A 16,706-nucleotide genomic window follows, 5' to 3' on the forward strand; every position below is an offset into this window, starting at 1 on the left:
AAAGAGATTATGAACTTTACGGACATTAACATCTTCTACTTACAACTGTTAGAAAACATTAAAAGAAAAAATCTATTCCACGCAAGATGTCCATTTTACACCATGACATAAAAATAGTGTTCCCTAAAGCAGTATTAATTCAATTATAAATATCAACAGCAGTTCCTTCCTCTGTTCCTTAGCCAAAAGCCTGCTAGTAGATAGAAACATTTTATAACAGAACATATACTCCACACCCCAGACTGGTGTATATAGTACTCATTGTGCCAGTAAGGAAAAGATTTAGATATGTCACAGTAAGTCAGAAGAACACAGAAAACTTATCTCCCATTTTTAAAACGGGTACAGCAAACAATCATCTCAGGCTGAGCGGTGCAAGATATTCTCCGTAATGCCTTAGTGGCTGCTTTCTACCCAGGAACAAAAGCTTTCTATTTCACCTCCACCATGCTTATAAGGAATGTTATCAAAGAAGGTGCTGAAATATTTTCAATTGCAAAGAACCACCAATATCCCGCCTGTAGACTCCCACAGCCTGTAGATTCCCACAGTCACGCTTTGGAAATTAAGGAGTTGTACTAGATGGCAAGCCACAAGTACCAACGTGCTTGAAACTAACTCGCATCTTTATTGGGAAGATTTTAAAGGAATCTTACACACACACCCCTTCAATACAGGTATAAAGAATTTCCTAACCACCACGTGACACTGGAAGTTGAAATGGTGCAGGTGCACAAAAACCTATATGACTTTTAACCTGGTGATTTTAACAACAGTATCAAATGTCTTGCAGCTAAAACAGCATCAGAATTCACATGCACACTGCAGCTTGGGAAGCCACAGCAAATGATCCTCGACTGTGGGTAAAAGCACATCATTAATGCAAATATTTTAAACCAAAGGTTAGACAGAAGGCCGACAGTAGTCCCCAATCCAGAGTGTTTGGGAGCCATCAGTCCTTGAACTACTGTCACTGATTTCAATTACTGCAATATTCACAAAAGCAAAGCTAGTTTCAGAAATCTTCCCTGTCACCCTCTTTTCCCTTCTCCCCAGCAGAGAAGAGGTGTGATAATCTCCCAGGAATGCAGCTGTTACTGCCTCCCAGTAGGTATGAAGTACTGCATTCCAAGTACATTAGCACACACAAACTAGCCCAGAGTAGGAGTGAAAGTCCCACGTTGTGCTGGGGGGTGGTGGTGGTGGTGAACAAAACCCAGAGACTTCCATACTTCAGTATAGAGGACATTTTACTGATCCGAGTAACAAAATTTGTTTAAATGAACACTGGTTGCCTCTCACAGAGACAAGTGAGGAAGAAACTCGAAGGTTTTTGTGTTGGAGGCAGCAGCCAGCATGCCCACTACTCACTCGCCTCTCACAGCCACTCTCACCAAGTAGAGTGGTAGTAGGCAGTAGTTAGTTAAACTACTAATCCTTAACATTCATGTACAGAAACCTGACATAATGTACCTGTATGAGTATGGACTATACAGCTGAAGTTTCATTTTATGCTTAAAGCAAAAACTGCACTTTTAAAATACTTTAAAAGCATATCTATTTGTTTTCTCCTCCCTAAATTTAAAACACGTTTTGAACCACAGATGCAGTAGTTTTTGGTTTAAAAGAATGACAGAAAACATATAAATGAATCCATTTTCAATGCCATTTTTAAAAACCCTAAAACTTATTCTGTGACACACAGTTCTCACTTCTCTATCTCTGTTGGGGGGAATGGGGTGGCATGACATGGGAGGTGCAATCTAGATAACTTAAAAAGGACCCAAACAAAACAACAAAAAAAACCAAAACCCCACAACCTACAAGCCCTCCTTCCCCCCCAAAAAAAACCCCAACCAACAACCAAAAAAACCAAACCCAAACAAAATAACTCCCACCACAAGTGTCTCCACAGATAAGTCAGCCTAGTAATGACGTAATGAGGAAGGAGTAAAAATAAGCCCCAAACATTTAGTCTAAAAAGGAGTTGAACTTAGTCTGTAGCCATTAACACTAAAATATCTTCCTGCACATTTTTTACGTTGTTGTCATATTGATGACTGATTGTTTAAGGTTATGCTGACCTTTAAGAGAAAGTGTATTGAGATAATTAACTCTAGAGAAACCTCAAGGAAGGGAGGAAGGACATAAGTTTAAAACAATTGACATATATCCTTGAGGTTCAGTATTGTTTACATAGCAGCTCAGCAAAATGCCCTAAACTGATGCCCCGAGGTCGAACCATCTCATTATAATATGAAAACCACACCTCCTAACTAAAAAAAGCCCCTATTCAAATAAGCCCCTTACTCTCTGAGCATGTGTAGTAAATTTAAAGGGAGCTGTACCTTTAAGATGAAGTGAGAAAGAAACTAACCCATGACTAGCTGGGGGGCGTGAATATTAGACGTTACTAACACATTTAACTGTATAAATACCTACTGCGATTTTGACTGGGTGTGCTAGCTTTGCGGTTACCACCTAGCACCGGCCTTCTTTGTGCAAACATGGAATAAACAAATATCTCGGCTCTGTGTGCAAGATTGGTTTATTGCACGTTGGGTGAAAGAAACCATTTGTGGGACAACAGTATCACTAAGGTGCAGATTTATGGCTCCACTGTGCATTTCCATACCTTAAAATATTTAAGAATTTCTTTTAAATGCAACTTTAATTTTGATTGTTGGTAATGTTCAGTTTTGAGAAAACATCATCCTAGTAATAACATTCCTAGAATGAGTTTCCGTAATACATACTCCCAGTCTTGACTATAATTTTTTTTGCTTGGAAAGAAGTGATACGCATTGACAGAGTTAGAGCTGTTGTGACTAAAACTTGTTGCTTTGGGGGAGTCAGAAAGGCTTCAAGACAAGAAGTGCCGAAACAAAATTTGCGACGCAGGTGTACAGAGCCATAAAGATAAGGACACTGCAGAACTACCAAACTCCTGTCTGGAAACCACCCCATGACCCCTGAGGTTCCACTCAGAAGCACCCAGGACAAACCTGCAACAGCCTCACGACTGCCACTGTTGTAAGGGGCCTCAGGCAAGAATGCACTCAAGGACATAATCTTCGCAAGCCTGATGGGGAACGTCCTGGAGGGATGCAAACAACCTAGCAGCAGGTGCCAGTCCAAACCAAGGCAAAAGGACCTAAGGACACCTCCATCTAGATGAGAGTCAGAACACCAGTTGAAGCCAACACACCTTGCAATACACTGTGACAACATTACTCGATGGGCCAACTCATGACCATATGTGGAAGAAGGGACTTAAAATGCGTGGGTAATTAAGATGCAAGTGTTATGATTAGTTCCAGGAAATCTAATGCAGATGTATGTAACTGAGCAATATAAGCTTTGTCCATCATGACTTGCGGGATGCACATTAGGAGGAGCGATCCCCTGTGCGTCCAGCGCTGCAATAAAGAATACCTGCTTAGTAGTCATTCAGACTATTGAGTCCTGATTTCAGCTTTTCACGGCATCAGCATAAATCCATTTTAGCATTCCTACTAAATGCCAAAGAACGCACTATATAAAAACACAGCCCAAGATCACATTCAAAACATAATATTTAGCTTACTTAAGATGCCTTTATTTCCTGACAAATTTTACTGAACCGATAATTTTATTCCACATTTAATGTCATTCTTTAGCCAGGTGGTCTTTCTGTTCTTGAGTTAGAAAAGAAGGCTGGGAGAAATGAATTTGAGTTCAGTTTGTCCATACTAACGCTGGAACTAATACTCAAGGGATCATGGTGCAGAGGCCCACCCCAGGCTGAGGAAATAGGCAGGGAGTCCCACTGCCTTTGTTCCTTCTCAGTTCTGGGCATTACAAATACTGGGTACCCAGTGCCAACTTCACCACATGCTGGGCTCGGCAGGACAATATTCAGAAGGAAGACAGTAAGGAAAGCAGAAGAGATGAATTTACATATCAGCATATCCTCCTTTGGCCTTAGGAGATCTGAATGGGAGGCGTTAACCACAATTTGCCAGCATCTAGCTTAAAGATCCCCCTATTTCTAGGTAAGAGTGTGGCCTTTCTCCATAGAAAATAGTGTCACGCTTTGCCTAGCTTTTCCAAACATTCATTCCAGGGCTGCAGTCTTCTCAAAATACTTGGTCTACAGCTATGCTTTTCCCCTCTTCCCCCTTTCAATTTTTCTGATTTTACACTTACATTGCAATGTTTGCACTGGTACAAGTATTCAAAATTATGTAAGAAAATTAAATATTCAAGCAAGTTTTAAAGTCTGTTCTCTTCTGGTTCTCTGAAACCACTTTGTTAACTTTATTAAAATAACATCAACTATTCTTTTAAGTTTCATGTTGAATTATTTTTAATTCTATACTAGTACCTTCCTTCAAGCACAGGCCAAAGCACATTTATTAATGATAGAGGTGCTTTTATTTCATTAAGGATTATTCTTAACCTGTTGAATCAAGCTGCAAAAGTGTTTCCCTCTCTGAGGCACAGAATTAGCAAAAATTAGACAGAAATCTTCTTTCTTTCAAAAGCCTCTGTTGGAACAAATAATTTCAAAAACAATGTCTCCCTTTTGCATTGGCAAAAAAAATATTTTACTCTACAAAACTGGTGGAAACCTCTGATTCTAGCGTATGTTCTTTGTGGAACCACTCAGCAAACTGGCAGGACAGTCACAACTTTTCCACAGCTGGAAAAATTATACTCTGCAACAGCTACCACCAAACCCAGAATCTGGAGACTATTTTCAGAGCTTAAATTTCAGGATACATGTACCAATGAGCTACTAAATATTTAGCACTGCCTTTCACGTTTTCATTCCAGGAAATTTCTTCATTCTTTCAAGGAACATTATGTGTTCTGTCCTTAGCAAGTTCTTTTCAAACACTGTATGGCTTTTTACTCACTAGCCTAGGTGAACAAACTTAATAATCTCATTTTATTATTTTTCCCCTCCAAAAACACCCTACAATTTCTATCCCCTGTGGACTCCAGTAACACTTCTATCTATATCTCTACAATGCTAGCAAAGCTTTATTCTCATTCTGCAAAAACTCTGGAAATTCTCCTACTCATTTCATAGCTTAGCATTTAAAGAAAAGATTTCAGGTGCAAATAAAGAAGTCTCCAGATCTACAAGTAGAATCTGATTAATCCTTTTCTTGGTCTCTCCGCTTCTGCATCTTTTCTATCCAGCAGTATATCTCACTAAACCTCAGAAAAGAATTAGCTGTCAAAACAGTAAAATCTGTAGGGCATCACAAATTGCTGAGGAATGGCAGGGAGGAGCTATTAAGTATGGTTCATTCAACCTTATTCCTTACCCCAGAACTATTAGGAACTACCACTACAATGATACACTATAATCATACAGATTTTCAGTAAGATCAAGGCATATCTTCCCAGCTTCAATTATTTACTAAGACAAATATATGGACCTAGCTATAAAGACATTCAAATAAAATTACTTTAAAATAAAATCCAATCAATCATCCCAGAAATTAAACTTTGTAGTGAAATTAAACATTGTTTACAAAAACACCTGGTAGAGTTTATTTCCATGCTTATTCTAATACAATCACTCTTAGAAGATGTCAAGATACATAGCTTTAGATCATTATCAAATACAAGGTAAGGCATAAATATCACAGTTGTGCTCCATGTATATTTGTGATTAGTATCAGTCCCCTAAACATACAAGACAACATAAAATGCAATCAATAAATAATCAAAAATCCTTACCGCTTTGTACCCCGTATCTGTTTTGCATGCTTTTCTCCCTGAAAACATTAGGATTCCTTGCCAGTATAGCCTGCAGCAAGACTGGTATATCTCCCTCTGGATCATCACTGCCAAGGTTATCTTTCAATTCTCTGGAATTGTGGAAGTAAGCAAATAAAGAGGCAAATGCATTTTCAAATTACAAGAAACCATGAGTCAAGGAAAAACAAACAAAAAAAATCACACCCAACTAAAACCAAAAGATGACAATTTACTGTTAAAATATAGAAAAAAAAAACAAGTCTGCAAAGCACTGTTCCCTGCCTCTTTTTTTTTTCTCTCCTGTTTAAGGAATGGAAGAAGAGGTATTCCTACTAGCCTTCAAAATTATTTTCTGTTAATAAGCACTTATATATACATGGCTGTCAATTTCATACTATTATAAAACATAACATTCAGGTTGCAGCCCAACACTTTGAGAATCTTTTATTTTAAAAAGGAAAATTGGCATATCTTTGACATCACAGGATTCCCTTTGAACCATGAAAAGTGTAATGGATTTTCTATAAATGCATCCATGCTTTCACTTACTGTTTGCTCTGAGGACTTTTAAAAGCTACTTCCATTTGATCAAAACAATTGATTGGAACATGTAGGAAAAAGACAGGGCTGTCAACATAAGACAATTCAAAGGACACCAGGGAACAATGAAAAGACAAAATAAATATATTAACAAAAGGAGAATACATTAGCATACTTGCTGGTTTAATTCTTAAAATATTTAAGTTCAATATCTAATCAGAACTGACATGGGTCTTACATGGGTGTCTCAAGTATCTTTTTGTGTAATAAATTATATACCCACTATGTGCATTATTTATCAAAGTGGAACACAAATGACTGTTGTACAATCAATACCACAAAGTTTGCACTCCTAACTAGCAAGAATGGAACAAACAGCAGAACTATTTTAAAAAAAATTAGTTATGTATAAGGGCTGTCGGACAATTACTAACATTCTGATTGACTGAAACAACTAACTTATAGAGTGATAATCTGCTAAGCAAGCCTAATAAAAAACACCTACATATTCTAATTTTCAGATTCTCACAAACACCTTTCTCAATTCAGTTCATTTTAATTTCAAGGAATAAGGATGATGATATGATATAGTTGAAACTCAGAATACATACATGTGATCTGTTGACACCTGATTGAGACTGTGGACAAGCTGTGAAACCAGATTTTCATCCCTGCAAGCCAGAAGGCAGTTCACCTCTTCAGCTATCCGTCCATTGAAAAGCAAGCTTTTTGTTGTTGTAGCAGGTAAAGGTGATGGAAGAGGCAGCTGGTTCAAAACTGTTATCAGAAAACAGAAAGGAGTTCAGAATCATTTAATGAAACAAGCATACAAAGATGGATACCTTCTTACTTTTTTTTAAAATCATGAACACACACACAGAGGCTAGACACTGTTTTAAACAAAGTAATGCAGTCAAGTTCATAAGTTATATTATTATATTATTGTAAATATTTAACTGTGCTAGGGCAAGTATTATGAACAAAAACATTCTTTTAAACATTCCAGAATATTAAGTTATTTAATATTATGGAAGTTTTCTCTTGGAGCTGAAAGCATGAATAAAGGTAAGGAAGGAAATGCAAAATCCTTGTAGTTGCATGCAGTACTGTAAGTGCATTTATCATATACTTTAAGTTTTCTACTCTGAACTCATATTTAATTAGTGTTTCCACTTTGTATGGCAGATAAAAAAACAACCCACCAAACCCCAAAAACACCTAAACGACCCAACAACCAATTTAAGCCACTAATTAAATTCTCAGTTTATTCTTGTCCTGTTGTACTCATTTCTGTGTAAGTTATCTTCTCAAGAAAAGGCCAGTATTGTATTATCATTAAAGTGTCAATTCAGTCAATATACCTCTTCACAAATCTTGGTAAAAAGATTTGTTTAATGAAAACACCTATCATGATATTTCAATTAGATTATAAATGAGCATATTATACTTTCAGAGGGTATTCTTATATCTACAGGCATAACAAGGAAGTATACCAAATAAGAAGCCTTGACCAGATTATTTGGCAGGGCTACAGAGATGAGAGTAAACCAGAAGAGGCCAAAAAGCCTGGTTTTTGGAAATTCACTTTCATGGGTCCACAAAAACAAGCTGACTGATTTCAAGTCCCCAGGCCAATTACATTAGAAATAGCTTCAGAAAAAAAACCATCTGTGAAATACAATATTTTGGCTCTTTTATATTTTGAAATTCTTTTAGAAAAAAAAAGGGGGGGGGGCAGAATTCCAGGTTATTTTTTTTCCTCTATACAACGTATATCATTACTATATATAGAAATAAACTGCAATTCAAATAAAAGCCTATAATATATTAAAATAGATAGCTTTCATTACTTGCATTAGATTACTCTGAATGTGCCTTGAAACTTGGAAAAAATAGCAAGATCAGCAAAACTTATTTATTAAAATAGTATAAATTATTTTAGGGCAACAGGACTTGTCCATTCCAGTTCCTTCTTTTCACAGAGAGAAATAAAGTGAAGCAGTGACAAGCCTTTCTCTTTTACCTACTCCTGAGTTTCTAAGCATCAGATAAATATAACAGATAAAGCAGCAAATGCACCTAAGACAAGGGCTAATCCCACCAAAGGTAGTTCAGTGTTTCAAGGAACTCTTGCACCAGGAATCTGACCAGTGACTTCTACCAGTTAAGTACTGTGACTTCTTTAGAACCTTACCTGCAAATACTTAGTGCTGGAAAACTGCCCATAGCCCAGAAACTTATGATTTTAATCCTGATGGCCCCTTATTAAACACACATAATGATACATATATACACATATAAATATATAAGCAGCATGATCCAATCTGATATTTCAGAATATCAAAAAGACATGAAGAAGTGGGGGGTTGTTCCCCCCCCCCATTACATCTGCTTTTTTCACTGTAGGCAATTAAATTCAATTGCTGGGTATATACTTCCAGTGTCTCTTGGAAAGCCTCCAAATTTCAACAGTATAATAATAAAAACAAGAGCTCAGAAGAAGCACTCGGGTCACTGAGTCCAATTATCCTCAGACAGATAACCGAGCTATAAACTATGGCTTACACTTCATAAACAAGATGCATCTTTGTCCCAACTTCTCTTACTGGAATGGTTGTTCTAGGGCCTCATTATAGTAATGATAAATCTCCTCTTAGTTTTCACTAGAGATTTATTTTTTGTCATATTATAACCATTTGGTTTTGCACCAGTATCAGCTTTTAATGTAAATAGTTCTTTTCCTTTCCTTGCATTTTGTTCTCCTGACATATTTAAAGACAGCACACACACCTCATCTGCTCCTTCTGTAGGCTGAACAGCCAAGAAAGAAGCCTCATAGGTTCAGCTGCTTATTTCCATTCTAGCAGCCATTCTTTGCACTTGTTAATTAGAGCAACCTTTTTTGTACATTGTCCAAAACTAAGGAACTAGGTTTCAAGTATATTCAGCATATTCCACAACTCTCTCTAGATGAACATCAATCTAATCTTCTTTCTCTCTCTTCAGTGAAGATGATATGTATGTTTTAGAGAACTATTTTTTCATTTATGTTTTTCTTTATTTGTGGAGTACCCAGATATGTTACTGAATGATATTCAAAACAAACAATGAATTTTTGTTTCATGTTTAAGTTGGTTTTTTTTAACCTACATTTCATTTCATGTTTAAGTTAGCATATTTTGTTTTAATATATTCTTAAAATTCAAGCAATGACAAAATTAACATTTTTAATACCAAATCTGATTTTGAACAGATTTACTTTTAGGAACTTTAAAAATACAACCATTTTTAGTATTTTGAAAATGCAGGTATTTAGTGAAAAGGTAGAAGGGAACATAGTAAAAGACAAAAAAAAGAAGAGTACTTACGGTCTGTAAGACTAGCAATCCCTGCAAGAGTAGTGATGGGAACATGAGGCATATCCCCATTCATCCTGAAGTTCTGGGATGGTAGCGCCTACACAGATATTTTAGTTCAGGTGCCAGCTATCATTACTTCCCATCTCCCAAGCACTAAAAAAAACCAAACACATACAACAAAACCAAAACAGAACAAAACAAAAAACAACAAAACACACACAAAAAATACAAAACCAAATTAAAAATCTCAGTTTACTTAAAAGAATTTTAAGTTCAATAACATAAATGAAACACAGGCTATAACCTCAGCTGCATACTAAGTAAATTTTGTCAGAAGTGGGTAGAACAATCTAGAATTTAAATATCAAATGGCATTAATCAATCAAAAGGCAAGCTTTTGGTCTCAGAAGCAGAGCCCTTCACCAAAAATGATGCAAGATAAGGCAATCAAAAGAAAATTTGCTCAGGTTATACAGAACCAATTCAAAAACTGGTAACAAAACTTCTGTTGGTTCATACTGCAGCAGACAGCACTTAATCCATAAACAGTTTAAGTAATTAGCTGCTATATTCACTTCCCAGTTTTGGAGAAGAAGATATTTTTCATATAAGATGCTAGCAAAAACAAAAGGAATAATTTACAAATGTAAAAGGCAAGTAGTAAACAAATACAAAATCTTAGTCACCACTGAACGAGCTCGTTTATTTCCTGTAAAACAGCACAGTTTATACCCAACTTCTGAAGAGGAATTTGTTCATCCAGTTTTCACTAACTATAAAGATCCCAACTGTAAGGAAGTTGACTCTATTAACACACACACAAAAAAAATCACACCACAAAAAAAAAAAAACGCCCCCCCAAAAAGAAACCAAAAGAGAGCATGACAATAATGTCAAATGCCGTTCCAAAACAACAAAAATTTACAAAGATCACCCATTAGAATCCACCATTGTTATACTAATGAAATGACAAAATTTCAGCATATTTTCTGACCACAAAAGAAAAAAGAAAGGAACTTGATACATATACATTTACCTATTATAGACACACTCCTGTGTTAACAGTTCATGAAACAGTGAAAAAAGACTTCTGTCAGTGTTTATGTTGTCTACCGAAGATGCTGAAATCATGATTTGCTTACATTATTTACAAGCCAACATTTTTGCAAATCACATATACAATACAAATAAACCAAAAGATCACTGTCATTTTCTTAGTAATTTTTATATCATTATTTCTTATGCCACACCAATGACAATTATATGACAACGGTGCTAATACATGTGTACAGATTCCAAGCAAGACAAAGAAAGTGAGTAACTCTTCCCTGGTGAAAGCTTTCATGAACCGCTGAAGTTAACTCTTCAAAGCTTCCCTATCTATACACAACTGAATTCTTCAGGGGAGTGGGGCAGGGGGGCGACAGGGTAGACACAACACAACCAACACAAAAAATCCCCACCAAACACTGAGATGAAACAAAACCGAGGAGTTAACTCATATCAATACACGTAATGGAGCCTTGTGTCACGGCAATATCACACCAACCGAGACTCCCTGATAACCATCCATGAAGTCATTAGTCAATTAGAGAGCCAAGGAGTCATCAGTAAGACCCCCTCACCCTTTAACAGTCCAATATGGCCAGTGCAGAAATCTAACGGAGAATGGAGGCTAACAGTAGACTATCGTGGCCTGAATGAAGCCACGCCACCACTGAGTGCTGCTGTGCCAGACATACTAGAACTTCAGTACGAACTGGATTCAAAGGCAGCCAAGTGGTATGCCACAACTGATATCGCTAATGCATTCTTCTCAATCCCTCTGGCAGCAGAGTGCAGGCCACAGTTTGCTTTCACTTGGATGGGCGTCCAGTACACCTGGAATCGACTGCCCCAGGGGTGGAAACACAGTCCTACCATTTGCCATGGACTGATTCAGACTGTACTGGAACAGGGAGAAGCTCCAGAACACCTTCAATACATTGATGACATCATTGTGTGGGGCAACACAGCGGAAGAAGTTTTTGAGAAACGAGAGAAAACAGTCCAAATCCTTCTGAAAGCTGGTTTTGCCATAAAACAAAGTAAGGTGAAGGGACCCGCACAAGAGATCCAGTTCTTAGGAATCAAATGGCAAGACGGATGTCGTCAGACCCCAATGGATGTGATCAACAAAATAGCAGCCATGTCACCACCAACTAGCAAAAAGGAAACAAAAGCATTTTTAGGGGTTGTGGGTTTTTGGAGAATGCATATTTAACATTACAGTCTAATTGTAAGCCCTCTCTATCAAGTGACCCAGAAGAAGAATGATTTCAAATGGGGCCCTGAGCAATGACAAGCCTTTGAACAGATTAAACAGGAAATAGTTCATGCAGTAGCTCTTGAGCCAGTCCGGGCAGGACAAGATGTAAAAAATGTGCTCTACACTGCAGCCGGGGAGAATGGCCCTACCTGGAGCCTCTGGCAGAAAGCACCAGGGGAGACCCGAGGTCGACCCCTAGGGTTTTGGAGTCGAGCATACAGAGGGTCCGAAGCCCACTATACTCCAACTGAAAAAGAGATATTGGCAGCATATGAAGGGGTTTGAGCTGCTTCAGAAGTGGTTGGTACTGAGGCACAGTTGCTCCTGGCACCCCGACTGCCAGTGCTGGGCTGGATGTTCAAAAAGGGAAGATGCAACTAATGCTACATGGAGTAAATGGGTTGCACTGATCACCCAGCGGGCTCGGGTCGGAAACCCGAGTCGCCCAGGAATCTTGGAAGTGATCATGGACTTGCCAGAACGGAAAGATTTCTGGATATCACCAGAGGAGGAGGTGACACGTGCTGAAGAAGCCCCACTGTAAAACAAACTGCCAGAAAATGAGAAGCAATATGCCCTGTTCACTGATGGGTCCTGTCGCCTTGTGGGAAGGCATCGGAGATGGAAGGCTGCTGTATGGAGTCCTACACGACAAGTAGCAGAAACTGCTGAAGGAGAAGGAGAATCAAGCCAGTTTGCAGAGGTAAAGGCCATCCAGCTGGCCTTCGACATCGCTGAATGGGAAAAGTGGCCAGTGCTCTATCTCTATACTGACTCCTGGATGGTGGCAAATGCTCTGTGGGGCTTCGTTACAGCAATGGAAGAGAACAACTGGCACCATAGAGGCAAACCCATCTGCATTGCCGCATGGTGGCAAGATATCGCTGCCTGGGTAGAGAAGCTGGCTGTGAAAGTACGTCATGTGGATGCTCACGTCCCCAAGAGTCGGGCCACTGAAGAACATCAGAACAACCAGCAGGTAGATCAGGCTGCCAAGATTGAAGTGGCTGAGGTGGATCTGGACTGGCAACATAAGGGTGAAGTATTTCTAGCTCAATGGGCCCATGACACCTCAGGCCATCAAGGGAGAGATGCAACATACAGGTGTGCTCGTGATCGAGGGGTAGACTTGACCATGGATGCTACTGCACAGTTTATGCATGAATGTGGAAAGTGCACTGCAATCAAGCAAGTGAAGTGGGTAAAACCTCTGTGGTATGGGGGATGATGGCTGAAATATAAATGTGGGCAGGCTTGGCAGATTGACTAGATCACACTCCCACAAACCCACCAACGCAAGCGCCATGTGCTTACAATGGTGGAAGCAACCACCGGCTGGCTGGAAACATATCCTGCCGCCCATGCACCACCGGGAACACTATCCTGGGTCTCCAAAAACAAGTCCTGTGGCGACATGGCACCCCAGAGAGAATTGAGTCAGACAACGGGACTCATTTCCGAAACAACCTCATAGACACCTGGGCCAAAGAGCACGGCATTGAGTTGGGTGTATCATATCCCCTGTCATGCACCAGCCTCTGGGAAAATCGAAAGATACAATGGACTATTAAAGACGACACTGAGAACAATGGTGGGGTGGAACATTTAAGCACTGGGGTACACATTTAGCAAAAGCCACCTGGTTAGTCAACACCAGGTGGTCTGCCAATCGAGCTGGCCCTGCCCAGTCAGAACCCTTACGTACTGTGGAATGGAACAGAGTGTCTATAGTGCACGTTAAAAGTATGTTGGGGAAAACAGTCTGGGTTATTCCTGCCTCAGGCAAAAGCAAACCCATTCGTGGGATTGTTCAGAGGTATTTTACAGGGGTGGTCCATAGACTAAGGGATATCTGTGTATTCTATTAAAGGATGAGAAAGCAGGTAGGGGTTACTGAAATTGTATTGGATAGTATGGGACCTGAGCACGATGTAAATGATATGCAATAAGGGGTGGATACTGTCGTGGTTTTGGCTGGGATAGAATTGATTTTCTTCACTGCAGCTGGCACAGTGCTGTGCTTTGGACTTAGTATGAAAATAATGTTGATAACACACCGTTGTTTCAGTTGTTGCTGGGTAGTGCTTGTACTAGTCAAGGACTTTTCCAGCCAAAAAAAACCCAAAAAACCAGAAGACACCACAACAAAACCACAAAACAAAATAAAAAACCCTCAACACCCCCACAAAAACCAACCAACCATAACACCCCACGCAAACAACAAAACAACAACAACAGAAGAAAAACCTGACTAAGCCATGTGCAGAGAGCAGACACCTATGGTTAGTATGCAGCTTCCCTGATCTACAATTTAAAGGTATTTCCATTACAGTCTCCACCCCTGGTCCATTTGGATCAGATCATCAGGTTTAACATTGTAATGAACTCCTCCCCTTGCCCTGGTCTGGTTTGGACTTATCCACAGAGTGTAGTCCTTTAGGGTTGTACCTGCTCCAAGTGGAGCCTTACCCAGGAGCCACAGTCTCTCCAGGGGCACACCTGCTGCAGCACAGACTTATCCAGAGCCACAGTCGCTTTGAGGTGCGCCTGTTCCAGCGTGGCCTTCTGCATAGGCCTCAATGCTTTCAGAGATATACCTGCTGTGGCACAGACATAACCAAGGCCACAGATGCTTCAAGATATACCTGCTCTGGCATGGGCTTATACCCGACCACAGAAACAGCAGCGGGGCCCTAGCCATCTGCCAGCCCAGGCGCCTGGCCATTGCTGTTGTTAGAACGTTCCCAGGCAATGCAGGGTAAGATGATACAGCAAGCAGCGAAAGCAAAAAGCACCACTAATGAGCACTAGATTTGAAGGCATACAGTACACTACACGAATGTCTAGCAGGAAATGTGATTGCAAGGTAGCAAAAAAGGGAAACAAGGGGTGAAAACTCATTAGAACAGTTTCGTGAAAAGAAGGAGTAGGTCCCCAACAGCATTAGTACCTTTTCATGTTGAAGCCATTTGATTCTCATAAGCTTTTCCTTTTCATTAATTTCATTTCATATAAAAATTAAAAAGCACTTATGAACAGTGTTCTCCACTTAAAAATAACACCTTAAATACTTAATTCAGTTGCCTTAGCACTAAGAACTCTTTAATATGAGCCCATATCAAGTCCTTCACACACAAGAAAGACATTTAAGCATCAAGTGAAAAGCCTGTTCATTAGGGCAACACAACCTGTCCTAGAAATTTGCTGAAGACTGAATTGTACTTACAAAGTGTTGTGATTATCAACAAGTATAGATTATTTCAGCCAAAAAGGCAAATGCAAATCTCAGAACAATTGATTTTCAAGGAAAATTCCCAATGTATCAATGGAGCTATGCAAATAACCAAGAACACTGTTCCACAAGGAAAGTATATTTCCTGCTATTTCATTAGAGAACTAACGCAAACCAAAATCTATTTAACAAGCCTTACTGTTAGGCAGCTGATTTGTCTTCTTAAAACATGGAGGTTAAATTTAAGTGAATGGAACAGAAGTCTTGCACCTGGTTCCAAAATAAGATACTACTGGCTCCTTCTCACTAGAAATATGATACAAGGTGAAGCCCTACTGATAAGGTAGCAAAACCTAAACCAAAGAACTGGTATGTTTCAAAAAGTTTAGCTATGTAAAATACACATTATTTTTGCAGGCACAATAACATTAATAGCTATTAGACATGAAATACTTTAGTAGGGTAGTTATGTTCACCAGTTCTGCAAAATAAAGCATCTTCAACTTCTGTCAGGGAGAATTCAGTTATTCAGGAAGTTTATTACTGGTCCTTTTACATCTTTTTAAACAATTAATATCCTCTTTATGAGCCTCTCCATGTCAAAGATTCTGACACTACTGAGAGCTACTGAATTCTTTTTGTTCTGCAGAAGCAAACATAGAATTAAACTGTAAAAACCTAACTTTGCTTGGAAGCAGTCATATTAAGCATAGCTGAGAAATTCCAATAAAGGGAAAACCCCGAGCTAATTTTGTAGTTTATACATTTATTTCCCATCTGCACTACATATTCCACATGCAACTTTTATTGCGACAAAGAAAGTACATCTGTAATTGTGCTCTTTTTGGTGAGCACAGCCCCTTTGCTTGGTCAGGCACACAAGCAGTGGCTGATGTTAGACACAGTTCATTTTATTGAAAGAAAATAGCTAAGAGATGTGTAGAAGAGCAAGAGCAATTAAAAGGGTTCAGTAGGTCAGGTCTGTCAAATGAGGAGCACTTTAGGTTGCAACACACATCTTTGTTAACAAAACAGTTGTGACGGGTATGAGAGAGGAAGTAGTAACTTGGGTTTTTTTTCCAACTTTTTCTTGAATGTCTCATTTATGTTAGCTGGTAGTAGCGTTACCCTCTTCTAAAAACAACTGTGTACTTACATTACTTAGATTTTAAAGACTTCTCTCTCTTTAGGCTGGTTCTTAACCAGTCTGAAAACCTAGTGAGTGAACACTGGACCAAACCCTATTAATTCAGGAGTCTTTTCCAACTTTTCATCTTTCACTTCTGTCCTTCAACTCTTCCAGACGATTCATAACCTTTATAAAACAAAACTGGGAAGAAATACACCTGTTGAGGCAGTAGCTGATTTTGCACAAGTGTTGCAGTCACACCATTTTTGCCTCTGAAAAACAACTAAAATACCTCTAAGCTTCTTTAATACACACTAAGAAAACAGATGCACAACTATAACATTTCTTTAGAGATGCACAATAAACGCCAATGGAAAATTC

At 38.9% G+C, this 16,706-nt stretch overlaps 1 protein-coding gene across 6 annotated transcripts in view; it reads right to left on the reverse strand.

Annotated features, from left to right (window-relative positions):
- LOC142049872 (nipped-B-like protein) overlaps window positions 1–16,706 on the reverse strand; it is a 172,029-nt gene that overhangs the window by 101,329 nt on the left and 53,994 nt on the right. For 5 of the 6 annotated variants that reach the window (XM_075078010.1, XM_075078011.1, XM_075078007.1 and 2 more), the window contains 3 exons: window positions 9,666–9,809; window positions 6,909–7,074; window positions 5,737–5,867 (listed from right to left, as the gene is read on the reverse strand). In XM_075078010.1, coding sequence (XP_074934111.1) covers window positions 5,737–5,867; window positions 6,909–7,074; window positions 9,666–9,729 — 361 coding nt within the window. In that variant the 5' untranslated portion in view covers window positions 9,730–9,809. Of the gene's footprint in view, window positions 1–5,736; window positions 5,868–6,908; window positions 7,075–9,665; window positions 9,810–10,692; window positions 10,711–16,706 lie in introns of those variants that run through there. The other variant, XM_075078009.1, reaches the window with a different exon arrangement.

This window comes from Phalacrocorax aristotelis, chromosome W, assembly GCF_949628215.1.
Source record: "Phalacrocorax aristotelis chromosome W, bGulAri2.1, whole genome shotgun sequence".
NCBI classification, from domain to species: domain Eukaryota; kingdom Metazoa; phylum Chordata; class Aves; order Suliformes; family Phalacrocoracidae; genus Phalacrocorax; species Phalacrocorax aristotelis.